At 42.1% G+C, this 21,336-nt stretch overlaps 1 protein-coding gene across 1 annotated transcript in view; it reads left to right on the top strand.

Annotated features, from left to right (window-relative positions):
- LOC114643332 (B-cell receptor CD22-like) overlaps positions 1-21,336 on the top strand; it is a 359,848-nt gene that overhangs the window by 138,591 nt on the left and 199,921 nt on the right. The window contains exons 18-21 of the mRNA XM_051920772.1: positions 1,244-1,477; positions 2,178-2,435; positions 5,778-6,011; positions 7,319-7,485. Coding sequence (XP_051776732.1) covers positions 1,244-1,477; positions 2,178-2,435; positions 5,778-6,011; positions 7,319-7,485 — 893 coding nt within the window. The remainder of the gene's footprint in view (positions 1-1,243; positions 1,478-2,177; positions 2,436-5,777; positions 6,012-7,318; positions 7,486-21,336) is intronic.

The raw sequence follows: 21,336 nt of genomic DNA, 5'->3' as shown, positions 1-21,336 counted from the left end.
TCTAGTTTTTATTTTGAGATTAATGAAGTTTCTATGTGGAGGACCAGGTGCATCTTTATCTGTGTCTTCTCAGCGTGAAGTGAACTGAAATCACAGACTTGACGTTTTCTACTCCTTTGTGTTTTACAGGTGAGGGTGAATGGGGGGTCACTTATGAGCCGAAGACGATCTGCGCAGCTGAAGGATCAACGGTGACGATTGGTTGTTCATACTGGCATCCAGCAAATATTAAAGTGAAATATGAAATGTGGTTTTATGATTCTAATGAAAACAGCAGATATAATACTAAAGAGAACACCATTTATCACACAAATGAGCAGAGCGTGGCCAGCAGATACAGAAACCGAGTTCAGCTCTTTAGGGACAAAAACAAAATGTGCTCTGTGAGGATCAGCGATGTGAGAAGACAGGATAACGGATACTACAAGTTTAGATTTGAGGGAGATGGATATGGACAACAATGGACTGGAGTGCCGGGAGTCAGGGTGACAGTCACAGGTGAGATAAGAGACGTCTGTCTGTGTTTTATTTGATGGATAACAACATCAGGATCCTGGATTTCAAACACCAGTCCTGTGTTTGTGTGGAGTTTGAATGTTTCTCAGTCACCTAAATGTTTATTTATAGGTTTAGTTTCACGTTTTCATGTCACGTTCATCACCGACTATAACGTGGCCTGTTGTGAGGTGTCACTGACTGAGTGTGTGAGTCCTAAGATGGACGGGCGCCCACTGATTCTTCTGCTATGCCTCATTCTAAACACTCTCTAAATTGATTATTTACCTATTTGTTTATGTATTATTTGTTTCAAGTGGTTTCTCTTTGCTGGTTTAATCACGTTAAAATTATTAAATGCACACACAGTTCAGTTCCATTAAATCCATCGGCCTTGTATTGTACTCTCTTGTTATCTTTGACCTGCTAGCCAGTGACAGACGCTGACTCGACACTCACTACGTATCACGTGACCCACAGCTCGGACTCCTTCTTAGCTTTTTCTTCCAAACCCACCAAGCCAACTGTATCATTCTGTGTATTGTGACGACATGACAGTCGGTTTGTTTGTTTGATGTCACACAATCCACGAGTGTTACAATCAGCTGCACTTTTCTCTCCATTGACTCTGAACACTAAACAGCATCAGCACAGAAAAGTTAAAGAATAACTGAATAAAATAAAATGAATGCAAATTAAACTACTTGGAGCAGACACTGAACTGCTTTGTTTTTCTTATTTTCTGAAGGTCTAAAGATTGAAGCAACAGCACAGACAGTGAAAGAAAATGTCGTGGTGACCCTGACGTGTACAACGACCTGCAGTCTCACCAACGGGGTCTTCACCTGGTACAGAAATCAACAACGTTTAAGAGGAACCTCACAGATGCTTGTCATTCAGCGAGTCTCCTACGAGGACCACGGCAGTTACTGGTGTCAGACTGGAGTCACGACGTCCCCAGCATATCAACTGAATGTCGTGTGTGAGTTGCACTCTGAGTGTTGTAACAGTGTGAGGTGTGCGGAGTGAGAGTCCAATCAGGACTGAAGTAAAAGGTTCAATAATGTCTGACTTTGAGGGAAGTGAATCCGTGAAAATGAAGAAACACAAACACAAAGAATCAAAGGCAGTCAAATCGAGGGGCTTTTCTGTCATAATTCAAAATGCGGACATCTTAAGGCACAATGACAAGCTGATCCTCACATATTCCTGATGCACTCATTATTTCTATTTCTCTTTCAGCTTCATACACCTTAATAATTTAACAAAAAATAAAATGTTTATCTCCACATGTAGAAGTTAAATATGAACATGTGACGCATCCCCTTGTCATTCTGTGCAGTTTCTTCTTCTGTTTTTTATATTTTTGACTTCCTTGAGAGGTTCACTTCATCCTGGCAGTAAGGAGTACATGGTGGGAGTAAAGAGAGGGAGACAGCAGTGAGCTGAGGGGCAAAATCACAAAAGGACCACCGAGGACTAAGGGGGGGGGGGGGGGGGACATAATGTCCACAGACAAGTCACACCACGTGGCTATGAAACTGTCAGGCACACCACCAGCTGACATGACATGGTGCCATCATCTGTAACCCAAATGAAATGAAATTTAATAAAAAGCAATTTATGAAGAATAAAGAATTGAAACTTTGGTTTCTCACTAATTGTGTCCTCCTGTATTTTAGATGCCCCCAAGAATGTTGTCATCTCAGGACCGCCCACCATTTGTGTAGAAGAAGGGACGTCTATGACTTTACACTGCACAGCCATTGCAAACCCGCCTGGCACCTACACCTGGGTGAAGGACAACATCCGCGTACCAGGATCAGGAGAACATCTACAGATCAGCTGGGTTGACCTGAGTGCTGTGGGGTCTTATCAATGTGAAGTCACAAACACCTACGGGACGACAAAGTCTGCAGCTGTCACCCTGGTGGTAAACCGTGAGTATCCTCGGAGTCCTCCAGAGTAACAAACATAAATGACCTAAACGTTGAGTGTTTTACATTTAAAGAGCACAGAAGACATCAACGCTGATGTGCAGGGCAACTGACAACTCATCTGTCCATGGGTGTCCACAGTGAAGGCGCCCAAATGCTTTAATGAGGAGGATTTCTGCTTTTCACTGAACTCCTCTAATAATTCAAATTCTCGATTATTAATTCTGCTTCCATAAATTAATTTTTTGTGCTTTGCTTTCTTATCAAACATCAGCAACTCTTCAGATATTTTAGTTGGGACTCCTAAGTTTACTCAGAATAAATGATCTCCAAAAGAAGAAGAGATGAGGGTGCAAATCCCAGCGTGTCTCACAGAGCACCCCCCTCACCCTCAGTCCCCTCCACGCCTGTAGATTTTAGGATTATTATTTGTAATGACGTGTAATGTGAACAGTGAATAGACTTTAACACGTGAACAGTCGACCACAAGGCCTTCTCTCGTTCCTGATACACACTCAGTTTGAATCCATGGACTCTGTGTCAGAGCAGGAGAACCAGACATCAACTGAGTGAAGGAGTTCAGGTCCAGTCAGAGACACCCTATATTCACAGCTGCCCACTGATGGCACAGTCGTGGAGCTCTGGTGTTAGCAGAAGATGAATTTTTAAGAAATGACATCCACGCTGGTCTCCTGTTCAGTGATGCTTGGATATCCTGAGGCTCCAAAAATGGGTGAGGTGGGCCTGAAAGTCACAGGTATGGTGGGCTGACAGACGGACAGACTGCCTCTGGTCTGATTAGAGGACTGGTGTTGAGACAGAATAACAAAGAAAAGAAGAAAAGTAAAGAATTGGCGACTCATTGAGCTACTCGTTATGTGAAGCTCTCAATCTTTCTGTTCTCCAATCATAAAGTAATATATTTAAGAATTTATGACAAACAATCTTTTATACAAAACTAACTGTCAGCTTCAGGTGGTGGACTCCTCAGAACTGCTCATCTTTCTCATATTCTGCGTCTCCTCCATGCTTTTATCTCAAAGTCCTTTTTTGGCTGCTTTTTAGTTAGAATTAAAATGCGAGTAGAGAATTGTTTTACGCTAACAGTTTGATTAACATAAGAAATAAATCGACTCCTCGGTCTCGACAGCCTGACAGATTAAACTGACTCAGGAGGAAAAGGAGCCACCGCTGCACGGAGAGCAACTCCATGTCAGGACTCCCCACAGTCACTCATATGGGGTCTCGTTAGAGCAGGGGTCTCCAACACGTCACTTGCAACCCCTTTCCAAGTAGCTCGCCAAAGGGTTAATGAATCCTACATAAATTTGAAAACTTGATTAGTCAAATTACAGGTCGGCGATCTTTCCAAAAAATCATATCACAATCCTTTTAACACAAAATCACGATCCACAATTTGAATTCTTATCTTATCTTTTCAATGTGGCAGACACTTAAGAGAATATCCGGACTCAAACTCATCAAGCCCTAAGTAACACTTGATTTTAAATATCAAACAAAGTTGAATTCAATTGTTCTCTTGTTCACTAGCTAAGCGGAGTTAAGGCACACGCCCCGAAGCTGCCGAGTGAGTGAGGAAGGGACCTCCTCTCGGCCTGTTGCATTTCCCACAGATAAATCGATAACGCCAGTGAATTATAATAAATAGTGAAATGAGAGAAGGTGCAAAATCAACCACAATGTTCAAGCAAATTATAGAATAAAACCCGATCTAAATCAGTTAAGTAGTTCTCTCGTGAAAAGCGGACAGACAGACAGACATTGGATTTTATATATTATATTTTTGTAAACCTTCAAAATAATGTGCAGTTAAAGTCTCAACAGCATTCTCAGCATTTCTGGAGCTTAGTAGAGCCAGATGACTATCAGAATCTTCATCAAGCAGCTCTGAAAATGTCTGCTTTGTTTGGGTCTCCATACCTCTGGGAGTCTGTGACGTGAATGTCATGAAATCAAAGTTCACAACAAGACTGACAGACGGACATTGAAATGACTCCATAAGAGTGAACCTGAGGAGCTCCACTCCACCATCCACCTCAGTGTCAGTCACCTGACTAACTAAAAACACATCACACATGCAACTGGACTGTGAATAAAGTGACACAGTGACATGTGACAGAATGACAAATGAAGAAGTCACATCTGTGGATTTAGAATTGCATTGTTTTGTTTTGACAGCATTCACATTTCAATTTAATAGTGTGAGATACAAGAGAAAATGTAGACAGACATACAAAATGCGCTTGCAGGTGAACTCAATATTTTTGTAATGTTTTAATGTGGATACCAACATTTTGTAAATGTTCAGGCAAGCATGCTTATTCAGTTTGTTTGGGTTGAAATAAGCTATGAGAATAAAGGTTAGAAAACATGAGTAGCTATCAGCCATTTTCATTTTGTAAAAGTAGCTCTCAGGGAATAAAAGTTTGGAGACCCCAGCTTTAGAGTCACCAGGTCACCTGACAGCTGAAGGGACAACATGAAGACCCCTAACAAAAAGTGAATGACCAGGCCAGAACTTGAACTCAGGACTCTGAAGACACCAGGAGGCTGCACTAAGCCCCGTGTCCCCATCTTTATTACATTGCATTGTTGGCCTTTCTGTGTTTTAACCCACAGGGTGCCGATGCCATCCCCGCATTATCAGCCACAAGGCAGGAACAGTTTGAAGGACTCCAGTAATTCTGGTGTGCAGTTTTCACGTTTTACACAAACTTCATTTTTGTTTCTTTTTTAACAAAGATCTTCATATTCGGATGACGGCTGAGTATAAAGTGGCCTGCTGTCGGTGAGTCTGAGATGGCCTGCTGCTCTTTGAAGGCCTGATTCTTGGGTTACACCTCATAATTTACACAAATGTCTTTTTATTATTTATTTACTTGTTTGTATGTTTATTTATTAATTTGTTTATCAGGTGTTTCTCTTTTGACGTTTTAATCATATTAATGTCACTGATCTGCACACACAGTTCAGTTCCATTAAATCAGCCCAGTGTTGGACTCTCTTCATATTTTGCCCCTCTACCCAGCGATGGCCGCTTGCTCGACACTCAGCATGTTAAAGGTGCCCACCAAGCTGACTGTCCAGTTGTGTTTATTGTGACGACATGACAGTCACTTTGTTGGTTTGCTGTCCTCACTGATGTCACACACTCCATGCCTGTCACAGTCTGATGGGTTTCTTGTTTTTTGTTCTTTCCTCTCCATTGACACCAAACTGTATCAGTAATGAGAATTAAAGCAGGGCTGATGAAAAGAGAATTCATGCAAATAAAATCACTTGGAGCAGACACTGAACTGCTTTACTTTTCTTAATTTTCTGAAGGTCTAAAGATTGAAGCAACAGCAGAGACAGTGAAAGAAAATGACACGGTGACCCTGAGGTGTACAACGACCTGCAGTCTCGCCAACGGGGTCTTCTCCTGGTACAGAAATGGACATCGTGAAGATGAAACCTCAGCGCAGCTTGTCATTCAGCGAGTCTCCTTAGGGCACCACGGCAGTTACTGGTGTCAGACTGGAATCACGAAGTCCCCAGCATTTCTACTGGATGCCCAGTGTGAGTCGCACTCTGAGTGTTTTAACAGTGTGAGTGTGCGGAGTGAGAGTTCAGTGAGTGTGACAGATAAATGACACGAGTGTCACTGAAGACATACAAACAGTACAATGAGGACAAACCGAGAGGCTTTTCTGTCATCACACAAAATGAAACACATGATGAAGTTTGATTTTCTCCATTTCTCCATCTTGCTTTCAGCTTCATTCACACATAAATTTACCAAACACACTGAAGTGGTCACCTTGATGTTTAGAAGTCAGAATACGGACATGTCACACTCCCACTTGTCTTTCTTTGTCGTCTGTCCTTCCATTTTCTGTGTTGTTCATCTTGGCAGCACATGGCAGGAGTCAAACAGAGTGACACGGCACTGGGCTGAAGGGCACAGTCACGACTGAGGGGGACACGAGGAGACCACACAAAGTCCTCACACTGCTGTGGTTCAGTCAGGGACCCTCCAGTGCTGGAGTTCAGATCTTTCTTTGATTTCTTCTTTGTTCAGGTTTGATTCTGTTGTTTATGTTGACTTTGTGAATTCATTTAGTGATTTGACGTTACTTATGTATTTTATTACTGTGGGGTATTGTTCGATTTCTTTGTGTATAGCTGCCTTTGTTCTGTTCCATGTGTTTTGTGGGTGGTCCTGCAAGGGGCGGGGCCACGTGCCCATCACCACCAGTAACTGCCCTCTGCCCTATAAACCTCAGGGGTCTCCCACAGTCCCATGCGGTTCATTTTCAATGTCTTGAGACATTGCTGACTTCTTGTGTGTTTTTTTGCCTTTGTGATTGGATTTTTGAACCCGTGTTCTCTTTAAGACCTCACTTTCAGATTCTTGTATTGGCACTTTGTTCACTTTGATTGGCTTTGCTGGCAACTCCTTTATGCCTTTTGTGTTCTTTGGAGCTTCACAGTATGACAGAGCATTTGAGTGAAAATAAAGTTTTTACTTTATAAAGAGTCCGTGTGTCCTCATATCTACCTGGGGTTTGATGGTAGTTTTCAGCTAGTGTGGATTTTTAGAAGTGCCTTAGGAATACTCCAGTGTTTTGAACTCCAAGTTCATGACACACACAAGGCCCACCACATGGATATCAGATTGTGGCCTGGCCGCTGTGCCTTTTACTGAACTCCTCCATTAATTCAACTTCTCATTGACTAATTTCTGATGTCCTCCTGCCTGATATGACGCTGCACCAGCATCTTTTTAACCCACCTGAGAGGAATTTTAATAAACAGAATTCATAATGGGTAAGGATTAGAAATGTATGCCTCCTACTGACATCTTGCTGTGTTCTTTATTTTAGATGTCCCCAAAAATGTCATCATCACAGGACAGGCCAATATGAGTATAGAAGAAGGGGAATCGGTGACTTTAAACTGCACAGCCTCAGCAAACCCACCCAGCAACTACACCTGGGTGAAGGAGAACAGCGGCCAAGTAGGATCAGGAGAACATCTACACATCAGCACGGTTAATGTGAATGACGCCGGCTCTTATCACTGTGAGGCCACCAACATCCATGGGACAGTAAAGTCTACAGCGGTGAAGCTGACGGTAAATGGTGAGCATCCATAATGTCTGCAAGGATACAGAAGTCTGAAAAGAAATGATAAAATTAAGTGTGTTTAACATTTAGAGAGTACAGCAGACATAAACACTGACACGCAGGACAGCTGACCACAACTCTGTGCATGGAGGTCCACAGTGAAGACACAAAGGTGGAGGAATCAGCAGATTTCTACCTTTTCATAAACTCTTTTATTAATTTGACTTTCCTTTACTACTTTCTGCTACTTTCATGAAGTGATTCACGCTGACCCCACGATTTGTGCTTCGCTTTCTTGACACACTTAAGATATTTCAGCTGGAACCCGTGAGTTTGTCACCTCTGGAGAAGACATGAGAGTGCAATTCACAGAGTGTCCCACACAGATCAGCACCTTTAACGTCACAGGCCCATGGGGTCAGCATGGCCAGAGCTGATCAGTGAATGTCACAGGATTGAGGAGCACTGATGTGCTGAGTGCCCTGTTTAAGTCACAATCGTTTTAACGAATACACGGATTTGGCGATAAAGGTGACAGGAGTTTGGATGTAAGGATGTCATACTGTAGTCACTGATGATTGTGCCTGATAGTCGTGACGTCTTACATGTTGATGAGCACATGCAAGTAAGAATTTCACTGGACTCTGAACATGTGCCAGTCACCTCCATGCTTGTCCACTGTAGATTTTGTGATTTTATTTTTTAGTAGACATGCAGAGTAGACATTAAGTGGAGTTTTAGAGATGAATGTCAATGACAAAGGCCTTCTCTTGTTCCTGCTTGACATTCAATTTGAATCCATTAAATCAGTGCCAGAGCCGTGAAGTGTCATGGATGGACTGATGGACCGACTGACTGAGTTCTTCTCGTCTGCTTAGACATCTGGGGCTGCAGCAAAATAATCAAAGAAAAAAATGACAAACATTAACAAATAAGAAGAACAAAAATCATGTAATAAGTGCCTGCCTATTTATATTGTTACTAGCTGTGTAAGCCCGTGCTGTAAAAAGCCCGGGGTCCTAGAAACTATGGAAATCGTCAGAAAAAAAACTGAACTGTATAGATATCAGGTAATTGAAAGGAACGACTCTGGGCATCTCTCTCCTAGGAGGGTTTGTTTAGCGGTGGGAGGAAAAGTTAAAGGGATACCATTTTGGCGATGTTAGCGGCTAAGCAACTTTGTCTATCTTCTGAGGTTACATTTTGCAGACGTGCTCACCTCACTCGTGTTATTAGCAGCTAAGTGAGTTTTCCGTTTCTTCGGAGGTAGAGCCCTTACCCCGACTGCACCTCTCACTTCTGGCCCGGACAGACAGACACACATACACACACTTCTACGCATAGACATTTATACAGTATATAAGATAAGTCAACATATTTTCAACTATACAAACATTAGGTCATTACTTAGTAAATAGGGGGGTTGAATCAGCAGATTTCTACCTTTTCTTGACCTCCTTTATTAATTTGACTTCCCTTTACTACTTTCTGCGTTCCTAAAGTGAATTCATATTGAAGGAAATACTAAGTAAATTGTGACATGTGAGTCGCAGTCTGGCACCCCAAAGACGAGGCTGAGTCTCAGCTTTATTCAACTCAAAACAGGAACAGTACAGCTATTTATTGTAGCAGGGTCTACCATTCTACTCTACACAAACACAGCAGACAGGTCAGTGGCCAAGTTCTAATGATTCCAGCATCACCCATTGGGCACCTGGCACTTTCTGCGTGGCAGCAGTCAGCTTAGAGTTGTTTCTGTGGCACTGTGAATCTGCGGTTGCCTCGGCAACAGACAAGCAACCCTCAACAGACGTGGCAGTCGTGCTTCTGCGTGCCATCCCATTATATAAATATAATGAATTATTATTATTATTATTATTGGGGAGGGTCTCAAAAGAGTTCAGAAGTCTCACACAATAATATCGCTCTAAATGCAACCCAAGGACATTCTTTATTGACAGCACTGGTAGAGCAGCAAAGCTCTCCATGTCAAGTCTGCTTATTGTGGAGAGAGCAGCTCCTGTCGTCACTCGGGTTTATTTACATACAGCACCTGCTGAACATTTCAATCCCACCACTGAGCACTCAGGTAAATGGCACATTCTAACAAGAGCCCTCTGCCACTAAATAACATCTGAAGGTCCCAAAATGGCTCATCATTACAAGTTTTTTCTAAACATTTGGTTTTCAGAATACGACTTCTGATATGTGACCTGTCATCAGACAGCAAAGCACAGAGCTAAGTGTCAGATGTGATCTCATTTCCTAGTATAAAGTGTGCTGGTAAAGATGAAGTCAGGATGTGCCAGCATAACCAACAGGCAGGTGGTGTCTTGCACTTTTTTCTTTTCCGGTACAATAATCTATTTACAGTATAAAAAAAAAAAGTTAACAGTTCAACTGCTGGACTCCTCACTAACTGCGCTCTGCTCACTCACAAACTCCCGTCTTTTTAATGACTTTTAACAATTAACAATTAAAGTGCATGTTGAAGAGTCATTTTATTCTAGCAGTTAAATAGAGAGGTTGAGAGCACCACATGACGAACCCACCACATGACGAACCACCTGGATTGGGACCCGAGTGCAGCAGGTGACACCTCAGCACCACACTGGGACAGCGAGAAGTTTGTTAACAGTGGCTGCAATGCCAATCCTGCCACCAAACTCCAGGTTTCCCTGTAAATTGGTAAATTGCTTGCAGGGCTGGGCACAGATTAACGTCATACCCAGGACAAGGCAGTTGCAGGCTAAGGGTCTTGCTCAAGGGCCCAACTGAGTAGACTCACTTCTGGTGTTCATGGGATTTGAACACGCAACCTTCTGATTGCCAACTCAGATCCCTAGCCTCAGAGCCACCACTCCACCCACAACAGTTAAGATGATTCCTGCTCTTGTGCTTTTGGTGGAAAACATTAGAAAAAGCCAAGGAGAGGATCAGAAATGTGCAGACACCGGACATGGAGGGGCCAGGCCAGAGTGTGGAGCTGCAAGGCAGTGGCAGTAAGGAGCGGCTCTCGTGGATATTAAATTGTATTAATGCTCCTTTCCATTATCTGATGTTCCTACTCAGTTCAGTGTTACGAGAAGCCACTGCCAATCCCTGCAGTATCAGGCCCAAGGCAGGAATGTTCTTAAAGGCTCAGATTATTTTCACTTTAACTCTTATTTCTTGTTTGCTCGCTTCCTTCTGCAGCACTAAAGTGACATTTTGGGTCAAGTTGTGTGCTGTCGAATTATTATGGGAATGCAGGTCTATAGGAGGACTTCTGTTCACAAAGGATTGTGGGAATCTCAAACAAAGTTCTGAGTTGTATCTTTAAATGACTGGTTTTAAAATGACATGGTGGAGACATTGGAGTAGCTGGTATCCTTCAATAAGGGCGCGCACAAAAGGGCGAGCTTCAAAAGGGCGACCTCAATTGAGCGAATGTTTTAATATTCTTGCTTTCGCCTTTTTATACGTTCAATCATTGCCTTTATCTAATAAACTTTCTGTAATAATTTTGTTGCGTTTGCCTTTATTCACCACGCCCAATTGAGGTCGCCCTTTTGAAGCTCACCTTTTTGTGCGCGCCCTTATTGAATAGAACCGGAGTAGCTGAGGCAACGTCATTAACTATGATGGGCCATAAAAACTGGGCTGCCTCTTAGCCCGGATTGCCTTCACAAATATCTAAGCCCTTTGTGGGGGTCCAACACAAAACTTTTAGAGTTGAACACATGAATATAAAAATAAAGTCAAGGAAGTGGCCCTAACAAAATATGAGAAATAAGCAAAAGGACTTCTGTTTAATTATTAAACCAATAAAACAAGGAACCCAAAGACCAGCTATTGTTAAAGTTGGGGGGCTAAATTCACCTAAACGTAGTTGTCCTTCTTACACGCCAATCAAAAAAAACAAAAAAACCTGCTGCTTCCCTGATACAAATTACATAAGGAATAAAAAAGATAAAACACTTCAAAAATAAATAAACACAACACAAGAAGTTCAAGGACATGATAATAAAAGCCGCAGACCTGAGCCAGCGTTCTGACAGGTTTTGCTGCCCTGGGTGTTAAAAGCCAAGCGTGACAGACATGACTGAATATTTACACCTGATATTGAATTCTTGAACAGGAATTAATCTTTGAATTAAAAGAATCCCAGAATGTGTCCTTGTGAGCAGCGCTTTCAAGACACACACGACACTACGGGGATGTGAGGAGCCGCCCTGTTAGTATAACGTCACCTTTAATCTCCACCATTAATGTGTTAAGTTCAGCAGCAGTCAGTTCAATCTGAAAGCACAATAAATATCAATATGAGATTATACAATAAAATGAAATCGTAAAAACAAAAATGCTACTAATCGACAGTTCCAGGGACTTTCCATTAAAGAGGACCTTGTGGTATTTTGACCTCTTGGCATTTTCTGCACTTTTCCAGTGATGGCCGCTGACTCTGCACTCTGTATTGACCGGACTGTGGTGTTAAGTGTGCGTTTGATCAGCGGTCATTTCAATTGGTGTGCTGCACATTTTAAACATTATGAAGTATGAAGGATGTCTCGAGTAGTGTGCTGAAGACATGCTGTCAGTTGATTTGCCTTTTTTCTTTTCCAGTGAAACCGAGCAAGAATTACGCCTTATACTCCTTGTTGATCGTTCCTCTTCTAGCAGCATTGGCTTTAGGAGTTTTCATATTTCTAAGGTAAGCCGTCATTTTTGCCCAATGACTTAATTATTATCAGTCCTTCAGGTTATCCTTCAATGATCTTTAGAGAAAATAAGCCAACACTTGCTGGAAATTCTTGTGTTTGTGGAATACTTGATAGCTGTGGGAGGGTTGATGGGAAATTCCTGGAGTTTTATGGAGGAAGATGAGCACGTCTTTGGGATTAAGCAAATTCTCTAGTGTCGAAGCATCATTCTCTTCCATCTTTTTTAAAAGGGGGTCATCTGAGCACATTAGATGACCCCCTTGGTAAGCCATTAGGCTAGATAAAATTTATTTGCAGTTTTCTCTTCTTATTAAACTGCCTGTGCTCCCCGTCTAAGATCGGTTGAAATCAAAGTAATCAACGTAGACCTCAGCACTAATTACTGTATGCTGTGTGTGTCTCTGTTATATTAGATTCGTAAAAGCAGTATTAATGTTTCTGATATGCCATCTGATGGAATGAATGACAAAGGCAATGTATTTTATTACTAAAAATATTTGTGGTGAGCCGGCTGTTGGAATGATAGAGACATAGCAACCAGACAGACACATAGACATGTTTTACTTGTTCGCTACTCTGTTATATTCATTCTATTAATGTTTAACTATTTAATTAGTTATTGACTGTTTGTTCGCTACTCTGTTATATTCATTGTATTGTTTAATTATTTAATGAGTTATTGACTGTCTGTAATAATACGTTGGTTTAAACAAATTCAGGTCTGTGAGGCCCAGAGCCAATCCAATGGAATAAATTGGGCACAAGACAGAAACCAGCCATAGAGCTCACTTTCCAAAAAAACAGAAGTTTTCCTAGTGAACACTTTCTACAAATGATTCATATTGAAACTCAAGTACACCAAAAATGATTAAATAAAAAAGACTGCAGTGAGGGAAAAGTCACCAATCAGTATGCCAGAAGACAAAAGTGTTTGCCAACTAAATATTTCTCTTGAGACAGAATACTGCACTCCATCTAGAGTCAGTGTGGTCAGCTATTTAAATAAACTTTTTAATGAGAAGACACAAGAGTTGAAAGCAAAGTCGCTACAGCCACTGAACTAACCTTTGGACTGAGTGTTGGTTAACAACTGACATTTATACTGAGAGCTAATGTGCCATTACACAGAGGACGTTGGTGGTGCAATCAACAGAACATTTTCTAGTCAGGATGCCACACAAGCAGATGTTGGCCTTACCAAGGAGCTAACTAATGGTTGGCTTGTGTTCACGATAATTCACAAAATGTTAACGGCGCTGCGGACTGGGCCTTGGAAGCCTGTTTTGCTCAGACTGTGAGTGCTAAGAAGCCATCTGAGGTCTACTAGGCCACTGGTCTTGGCTGTTAGCAGGCCTTACTACGCTGGCATGTTGCCAGGCCCACCACACAATAAACCCCCCGGATTGGAACCCGAGTACAGCAGGAGACACTTCAGCACCACACTGGTACACTGTATGTTTTAGTGTGGTGTCTGGAGTGCCAATCCTGCCACCAACTCCCAAGTTTTCCCAGTAAGTTGGAGGCCTTGATTGCAGGGCTGGACGCAGATTAGCAGGCCTCGGTCACATCAATGCACTGCCATTAAGAAACAAAAGTGGATAAAATGCTCCTCAGTGTTGTAAAGAAAATATTTGTGACACATTTTTACTTAATGTTAAAATGAGCTCTTGTATTCATAATGCATATATAAAATCTTTTCTGGTAAAATTACTGTGGTGGGCTGGCACCTCTGCCCGGGGTTTGTTTCCTGCCTTGTGCCCTGTGATGGCTGGGATTGGCTCCAGCAGACCTCCGTGACCCTGTAGTTAGGATATAGCAGGTTGGATAATGGAAGGATGGATGGTAAATTTATCTTCACATTATTTTCTGTGTTATTAATTAGGGTGCTTCTTTTTAACAATTAACTCTTAATTAATCCATCAAAGTGCTTCAACTCTCGATTGTGAAATGCCATCAATATCTGTGTCCCGATAATAAATAGAAACGGCACCTACAAGGTGATGCTTACAATAACTGAAGCCCTGGCACACCAAAAGTGAACTCATCAACAGAGTGTGACTTTGAATAATCCAAACAGTCAACGGCAGTGTGAGACTGACGACCGGTGTGGTCAGTTAGGACCCTCCATGGACACAAATCCTGATCTTTAGTCCACTCAGTTAAGCCTACTCTTTATATCACTGATCCAATACTTTTCGCTGACCTCCATGAAATGTCGATTGCTGCTCTTCATCCTTCCACGGCTCACCATTGACATCTCACTAACTTCAGATCAGTCTGAAAATGTCAGCACTGAGCAAACAGACTTTTAAAGTTGATTTATAGATTCTTTACCTCACATCTGAAACAGCAGAACGTTTCAATCACATTTTTTATCCTTTTAGACTCACAGTCTGCTAGATTGATCAAAGAGTTCTTCTTACTTTAACACCATTCTCTCCATTTACACAAATAAACTTTATTTTAAGTGGAATCTTAACATAGTGACCGCCATCCTAAGGCGCTGATATATCAGTATTTGTGTGACAGGTGCCTGGGCAGGTGAACTGAGAGGGTCACTCAGTCAGTCACTGACCAGAGGTGTGTTGGCACCACTGTGGTGTACCCACTACTGCTTGAACCCCTGGGCCACACTCATTCTTATGTCCAGTGGCTCTTATGTGTTTTATTACACCATAACCGTATCTTTGTTTATTTGACAGAAAGAAGACAAATCAGCAAGACAGAGACGGCCAGGGAGGGAAAGAGGTGAGACTTAAATTTTTTTGTTTTATTTTCTTTGAAATTAATGCAAAAAGGCAACAGGAGTAAGGAGCATACTGCAGGCAGATGTTAACCAGGTCAGGATTTGAACCGTAAATGTGCCAGACAGCAATGCTAACCAATTTCTCTCACACTCCAAAGATTTTCATGGCTAGTAATATTATATTTGATTTTTTCTTCAGTGCTTTGGTCATTTAAGCTGTTCCACACACTTGTGAACACCACTGAAGTCACTGCTCCTCACTACCTTTCACTCTCCATTGAACCCATCACTCTTTCAATATCATTATAACCTGGTGACACAGTAGCTTACTCCTCCATCTCACATCTCCAAAGCTCTTGCTTGGCCAAAATCCCAGCCTGGTCACCACATACATGGAGTCTGCACTTCTCTCAGAATCCACTTGCATGTTGTCAATCATTGTCTAAAAGTGTGAGTGTTCTGTTAATTAACCACTTTAAGTTGTCCATGTGAGTGACTGCAGGTGTGTGCCTGTGACAAACCAGCATCCCATCTAGGATTGGTTCCCGCCTTAGAGTTGGGTGCAACTTCAACTTTAATTTCAACTCCAAGAACTAAATGAGAAATTTCCAGGCATTCTCAGTTCTGCTCATGAATGGCCATAACGCTGCTTCCTTGCACCCAGGGCTACAGAATCTGTGTCAGTGAGCATATTGTATGTCACAGGACGGTGTACAGTGTAAATTCTGTGTCCTGGTGAACATTCATAGATTTATTTATTTTATTTTATTTTATTTTACAGACTGCTGCAGATGATGTTTATTATAATTTGTGTGAACCCACAAATAAACCCAAGCAGCAGAATGAAGAGCAAACTCTGAGTTACGCAAGTGTGCAGTTTAAGGCTAAGCCTAATAAAAGGTAAGGAGCAGCTTTTAAAACTAAACAAGCTTCTTTCTGTTATCCTTACTGTTGATGTTCCCCACACTGAAGTCACTGCTCCTCACTTGCTTTCACTGTCCATTGAACCCATCACTCTTTTAATATCATTAAAATCTGGTGTCATAGTGTCCTACTGCTCCGTCTCACATCTCCAAAGGCCTTGGTTTGAAATTAAGATGTAAAGCAACAAATTCATTAATTTACTTGACACTCTCAGTTAAATCAAGTCAAGAATCACACAAGCTTACGACATTCGTCTCCACATTTCTACAATGTGAGCCCAGAGAAGCTAAGTGACTCCGTCACCGTCACAGAGGACGACGCCAGTTCTGACCGAGCCAGCATCTCATGCCTTAACCTCTAGGCCTGTGTGCCTGCCTAAGCTTTACTTCATATAGTGCCTTTACACAGTGGCACTTTGCAGTTTTAAACCGGTGGCTTATATATTTCTACAATGTAAGCCGTTGCTCATTTGGGGGTAACACCTCAGTTGCTAGTGGGACTACATGCATTTCACATACTTTATATAGCAAACACCTTTTTTCAGGTATTCTACACCTACTCTGTACCTGTTTTTTTCATATTTCTATTTTCTAAAAGCTTTAAAATTAAATAATTCACATGAAGTAGTGCAGAATTTACAATTCAAAGACGTGGCTACTAGAGGGCCATGCTATCTAATTAAGTCAGGGACTCAGTCCATGTGGCCTATAAATATGAATGCAACTATGAAGATTTCATTTGAAGATTAATTTCCATAATGATGATCGTCCCAAGTGCCTCTACACTCATATTGTAATTATTTCTATTTCTTTATCACAGTCTCACACTTGTTCACACAAACTGAAGTTGGCGGTCTGCTTTAATCCAAGCTCATATTCAGGCACAGAGAGCTGCTGAGGTGGTCACACACAGATGATTTGAGCCCTGGTCTGACACTGTGTGGTTACAAAATCCGCCGACTGTTCCCTGGAAGTTTTTCTTCCTTTGCCTTTACCTGTCGGTCTGCCTGCAGAAATTTTCATCTTTGTTCAGGGTCTGGGTGAATTCTCTCCATGAATTTGTGCCCATTTGGCCATCGCTGTATGCTTATAATTTTGGATGTTGGAGGCGTGGGTACTTCACACAACTGTTCCTCAAATGAGCCCACATTTTCTTGTCTAGCGCATATGTAGTCGATGTGCACAGGACCAAGCAATCACAAAATTCTGGAGGCACCCAGTTGCCAACTCAATGTTCCGTGCAGCATAACAGCAGACGACATTTAGCAGACCCTCACTGTGACAGAGATGTCCTAAATATAAACGGGCCTTTACAATCCAAGGCCGGAGCTGCTGATATGTTACACTTTACGTCTAAAAGGGGCCACACTTCACACACATGCTATTCAATCTATCAAGCTTTATCTTATACAATATAGCACCTTTACACAGTAGACTCAATCTCAAGGGATCATACTTGTATATCAAACTTTTTCCTGATTTCTACAATAACATCCCAGGTATGATCTCTTTAATACGGATTCTCGGCCTTGGCTTTCTTTCTTGGTGAGTAAAGCTATCTGTCCTCATTCACTACAATCAGTGGGGCGACGCACACTGCGTACGGCTTGGGCCTTTATGAGAGAAGCCTCGCTAACACCTCGTTCAGGGCCGGCAAGGTAAAAAGACGGATTTCTGAAGCCCGATCGTGTCGAGCGACAGCTGTATATACGCCCACCTTCGTTACTCTGGGACGACTAGCAAAGGACTCTGCTTTAAGGATTTCCTACGTTATTCCTAAAACGCAGCCAGGCAAGGACAGCTCAAACGGGGATTACAGTTTATTTTGCTAACTTTGTCATTGTTCCGTTTACTTAGGATTTTTACTTTCAAGTTCCATGCAGTTGAAGGGCTCTCTATAGACTTCATTGTGTATTGACTGACTTTACAGCCAAGGAGCAAAACTTTCTGTCGCGCCGCCGCTGTTTTGCCGAACTGTCCGTGGCCGCTACGTGCTCGCTCTCGGCTCAGCTCCGCCCACCTGAAACACGCGCCGCGCCGCTGTCTTGCTGAACTGTCAGTGGCCGCTGCGTGCTCGCTCTCGGCTCAGCCCCGCCCATCTCAGACACGCGCAGCGCTCCTCATTGCAGTAGCTCTCAGCTGGAATCGGCGCATTCACTAGAATTGGAGTCCCGGGAAGCAAAAGGTGAATTATTCCCACCTCAAGATGATATTGGAACAGAGGGTGAACTGTCTGCCCGACCTAAACACACAGTTCAGCCATCTTTAAAGATCAGAGGAGGTTTTGTAAGTTAAAGGATAGAAATTAACAGTCTTTTAGATTTATGAAGCAAAACTGTTCATTGCATTGCCATTGCTGATGATGACAGTGACAGATCAGAGCAATTAAAGGACGTGTTTGCAAGACTTCAACATGCCTATGAGAACTACTAAAGATATTTTGAGAAGTATTTTGCCTTTCTGTTAAACATTAACATGGAAGAAGCATTGCAGGAGTTAAATAGCATTACTCTCCTTGATCAGCAAAGGGACATCCCATTTCTTGAAGTCAAGTCAAGGTTTAAAAAATAGGGCAAGGCAGTTACATGATACCACATCCTGCTATTCTGTCTCATCTGGACATTCTAGAACATCATTTAGATCTCTACGCTCAAACTCCCAGAGATCAGATTTGGTTTTAGCCCGTGCAGAAGCAGCTACGATTCAGACTGCCTGTATTAAAAAGGCAGAAGTCCTTAAGGCAGAAGCAGCCCACATGCAGGCAGGGGCAGAGGCTCAGTTAGAGGACCTCCAAAAGCAACAAGAGGAAGCAGCGGCATTGGCTAAATTGAGTATTTTGGAAAAAACTGTAGAACAAGAAGAAATCAACCATCCCCTCAGCTTGACCGCCTGAGAAGATCCTGCAAAACAAACTTTGCAGTTTTTCTTACAATACTGACAACGCCTTTAAGCCCACTTTTGAAAGCTTTACACATAACTTGCCAGAAGATGCTACACCACCCAGTGGCAAAGACCACTCTTATCCACCCCCCACTGTGAGTGCTATGAACCTCCACAAGTCTCCAAAACTCAAACCACCTACTTATGCACTGTCAAGACCTTTCCCAGATGCAGATAATCAGAATTTCGTTAAACCTCCCAGGAACCACCATATGCTTCCAGAGACTCTGTTTTCTTCAATGAGTCGTGTCACAAGACACCCAGGTATCGGGCAATCTGAGCTGAATCCATCTACAACTCCATTTACCCTACTAGTAACTAAGCTTGATCCACCAGATGCCATCAGCTACAGTAACATCCAAGGGATACCTGTGGGCATGAAATCTGAAAGAGCTGAAATATCAGACTTTGCAAGGTGCATGATCCACCGAGAACTCATCAATGCTGGTCTCACAAGGTTCAACAACCACCCAGAAAACTACAGGAGCTGGAGATCCACATTTAACACAGCAATCCATGACTTAGACATCTCACCCATGGAAGAACTAGATCTACTGGTGAGATGACTTGGGCCCCCATTGGCAGAATATGTCCAAAAGGCTTAAAAATGTCCATGTAGACAATCCATCTACAGGCCTCACCCTTGTCTCGGACAGATTAAACCAAACATATAGAAGCTCTGAGGTCAATGAACTTTCCATATTCAAAAGACTAACTAAACAAAGATAACCACAAGCTTTTGGAACTTAGTGACCTTCTCCTTGAACTTGAAATTACTAAAACGGATCCACATCTTCCTGGTCTCAGTTATTTAGATACTGCTCATGGTGTTAACCCCTTGGTGGCAAAACTGCCATACCATCATCAAGAGAAGTGGTTCCAAGTGCAAGCTGCAGCATCAAGTCTCTTTACCACCCTTTTCTTTTTTCTCAGAATTTGTTAGACAGATTGCCGAGGCCAAAAATGATCCAAGCTTCTCAGTGAGTTAAGTACATGTGCCAGGCTCAACAACTGCTAGGTATGGGAACTTGAGTGCTAGACATAAGGACGTAAGAGGTACTATTTCCATTCATAAGACAGGAAACTCAGACGACACTTCAACTGCTGTTGTAATAATTCTTTAATAATAATTCTTTACATTTATATAGCTCTTTTCTCACTACTCAAAGCGCTCAGCAATTGCAGGTTAAGGGCTTTGCTCAAGGGCCCAACAGAGCAGAGTCCCTTTTGGCATTTACGAGATTCGAACCGGCAACCTTCCGATTGCCAGTGTATATCCCTAGCCTCAGAGCCACCATGACACCCAGTCTTCAAAAGAAGGCACACGGAGTCTCAGGAAGGCAGCAGAATGAGGTTTTATTGCATGATGCATACACGGACTCAAATCAAATGAAATGAGCGGCCAATGATGGGCAAACCATATTTTTATTACAGTTCTTATCTCCTAGCATATTTGTCTCTGTCATCTGACTCCCAATATTCCATTCCTTGCTATCCTGCCTCCAACTTGTACCACCAATATCTCCCAGTTCACTGGGTGTAACATCTTTCCCATATATCACATAGTCCTGGTCCAGCGGATACCACCAATATTTACAACCTCAAGTTCACCTTCCTTGTCTGGAAGGGAGAATTTACTTTCCCCACCCTTCAGTACACACCTGACCTTTAGCTTATAATATATTGGTTGTTTCTAGCTTATCCAGATACATAAAAATAAACCAGTTTAACCATTACAGTGCTTGTGCTTGATAAAATATAATATTTATTTCTTTATGTGCTCATGATTCATGTTGAATACATATTAATCAATAGCAAAGTAAATTTATCCTTCTATACTGCCAGCAAGGATGTGACTGTATCCAGCAGGGGGCTCTAGCTCCCTTGTTGGAATAAGTGCTTTTGTAATTGCGGCATGTTACATAACCCGAAACTATATAGATATAATATAAAAAGGCGATACCCCTCCCTTAGTGATACCGCGGTAAGAAATCACATAGGAGAAATAACTTAGCTTTCTTTAATGACGGTTTACACGGCATAACAGATGAGGAAGCCATGACAAGAACCCTGTTTGGGAGTGGGGGCTCGATGTATAGAGTCTGCCATTTTCGTCACCACATTGGAAGGATTTTCCGGATCAGATGACATTATGTCCCATCCATCTGTCGTCTTCAAAGGTGTGCCGGGCAATGTTCCCAAGGCTTTATACTCCATGTGTAGGCCCCCACTTGGGTGAATAATGTAAATTTCCCCTTGGGATTAATAAAGTATCTATCTATCTATCTATCTATCTATCTATCTATCTATCTATCTATCTATCTATCTATCTATCTATCTATCTATCTATCTATCTATCTATCTATCTATCTATCTATCTAATACAATTCCAAGAAAGGCAAAGAGAGGATACAATTTCATGCTGAGTTTGACACACAGAAACAGTACAGTACACGTTGCCCA

The sequence above is a fragment of the Erpetoichthys calabaricus genome, chromosome 17, assembly GCF_900747795.2.
Source record: "Erpetoichthys calabaricus chromosome 17, fErpCal1.3, whole genome shotgun sequence".
NCBI classification, from domain to species: Eukaryota; Metazoa; Chordata; class Cladistia; order Polypteriformes; family Polypteridae; genus Erpetoichthys; species Erpetoichthys calabaricus.
This window is presented reverse-complemented; position numbering and strand designations above follow the sequence as displayed.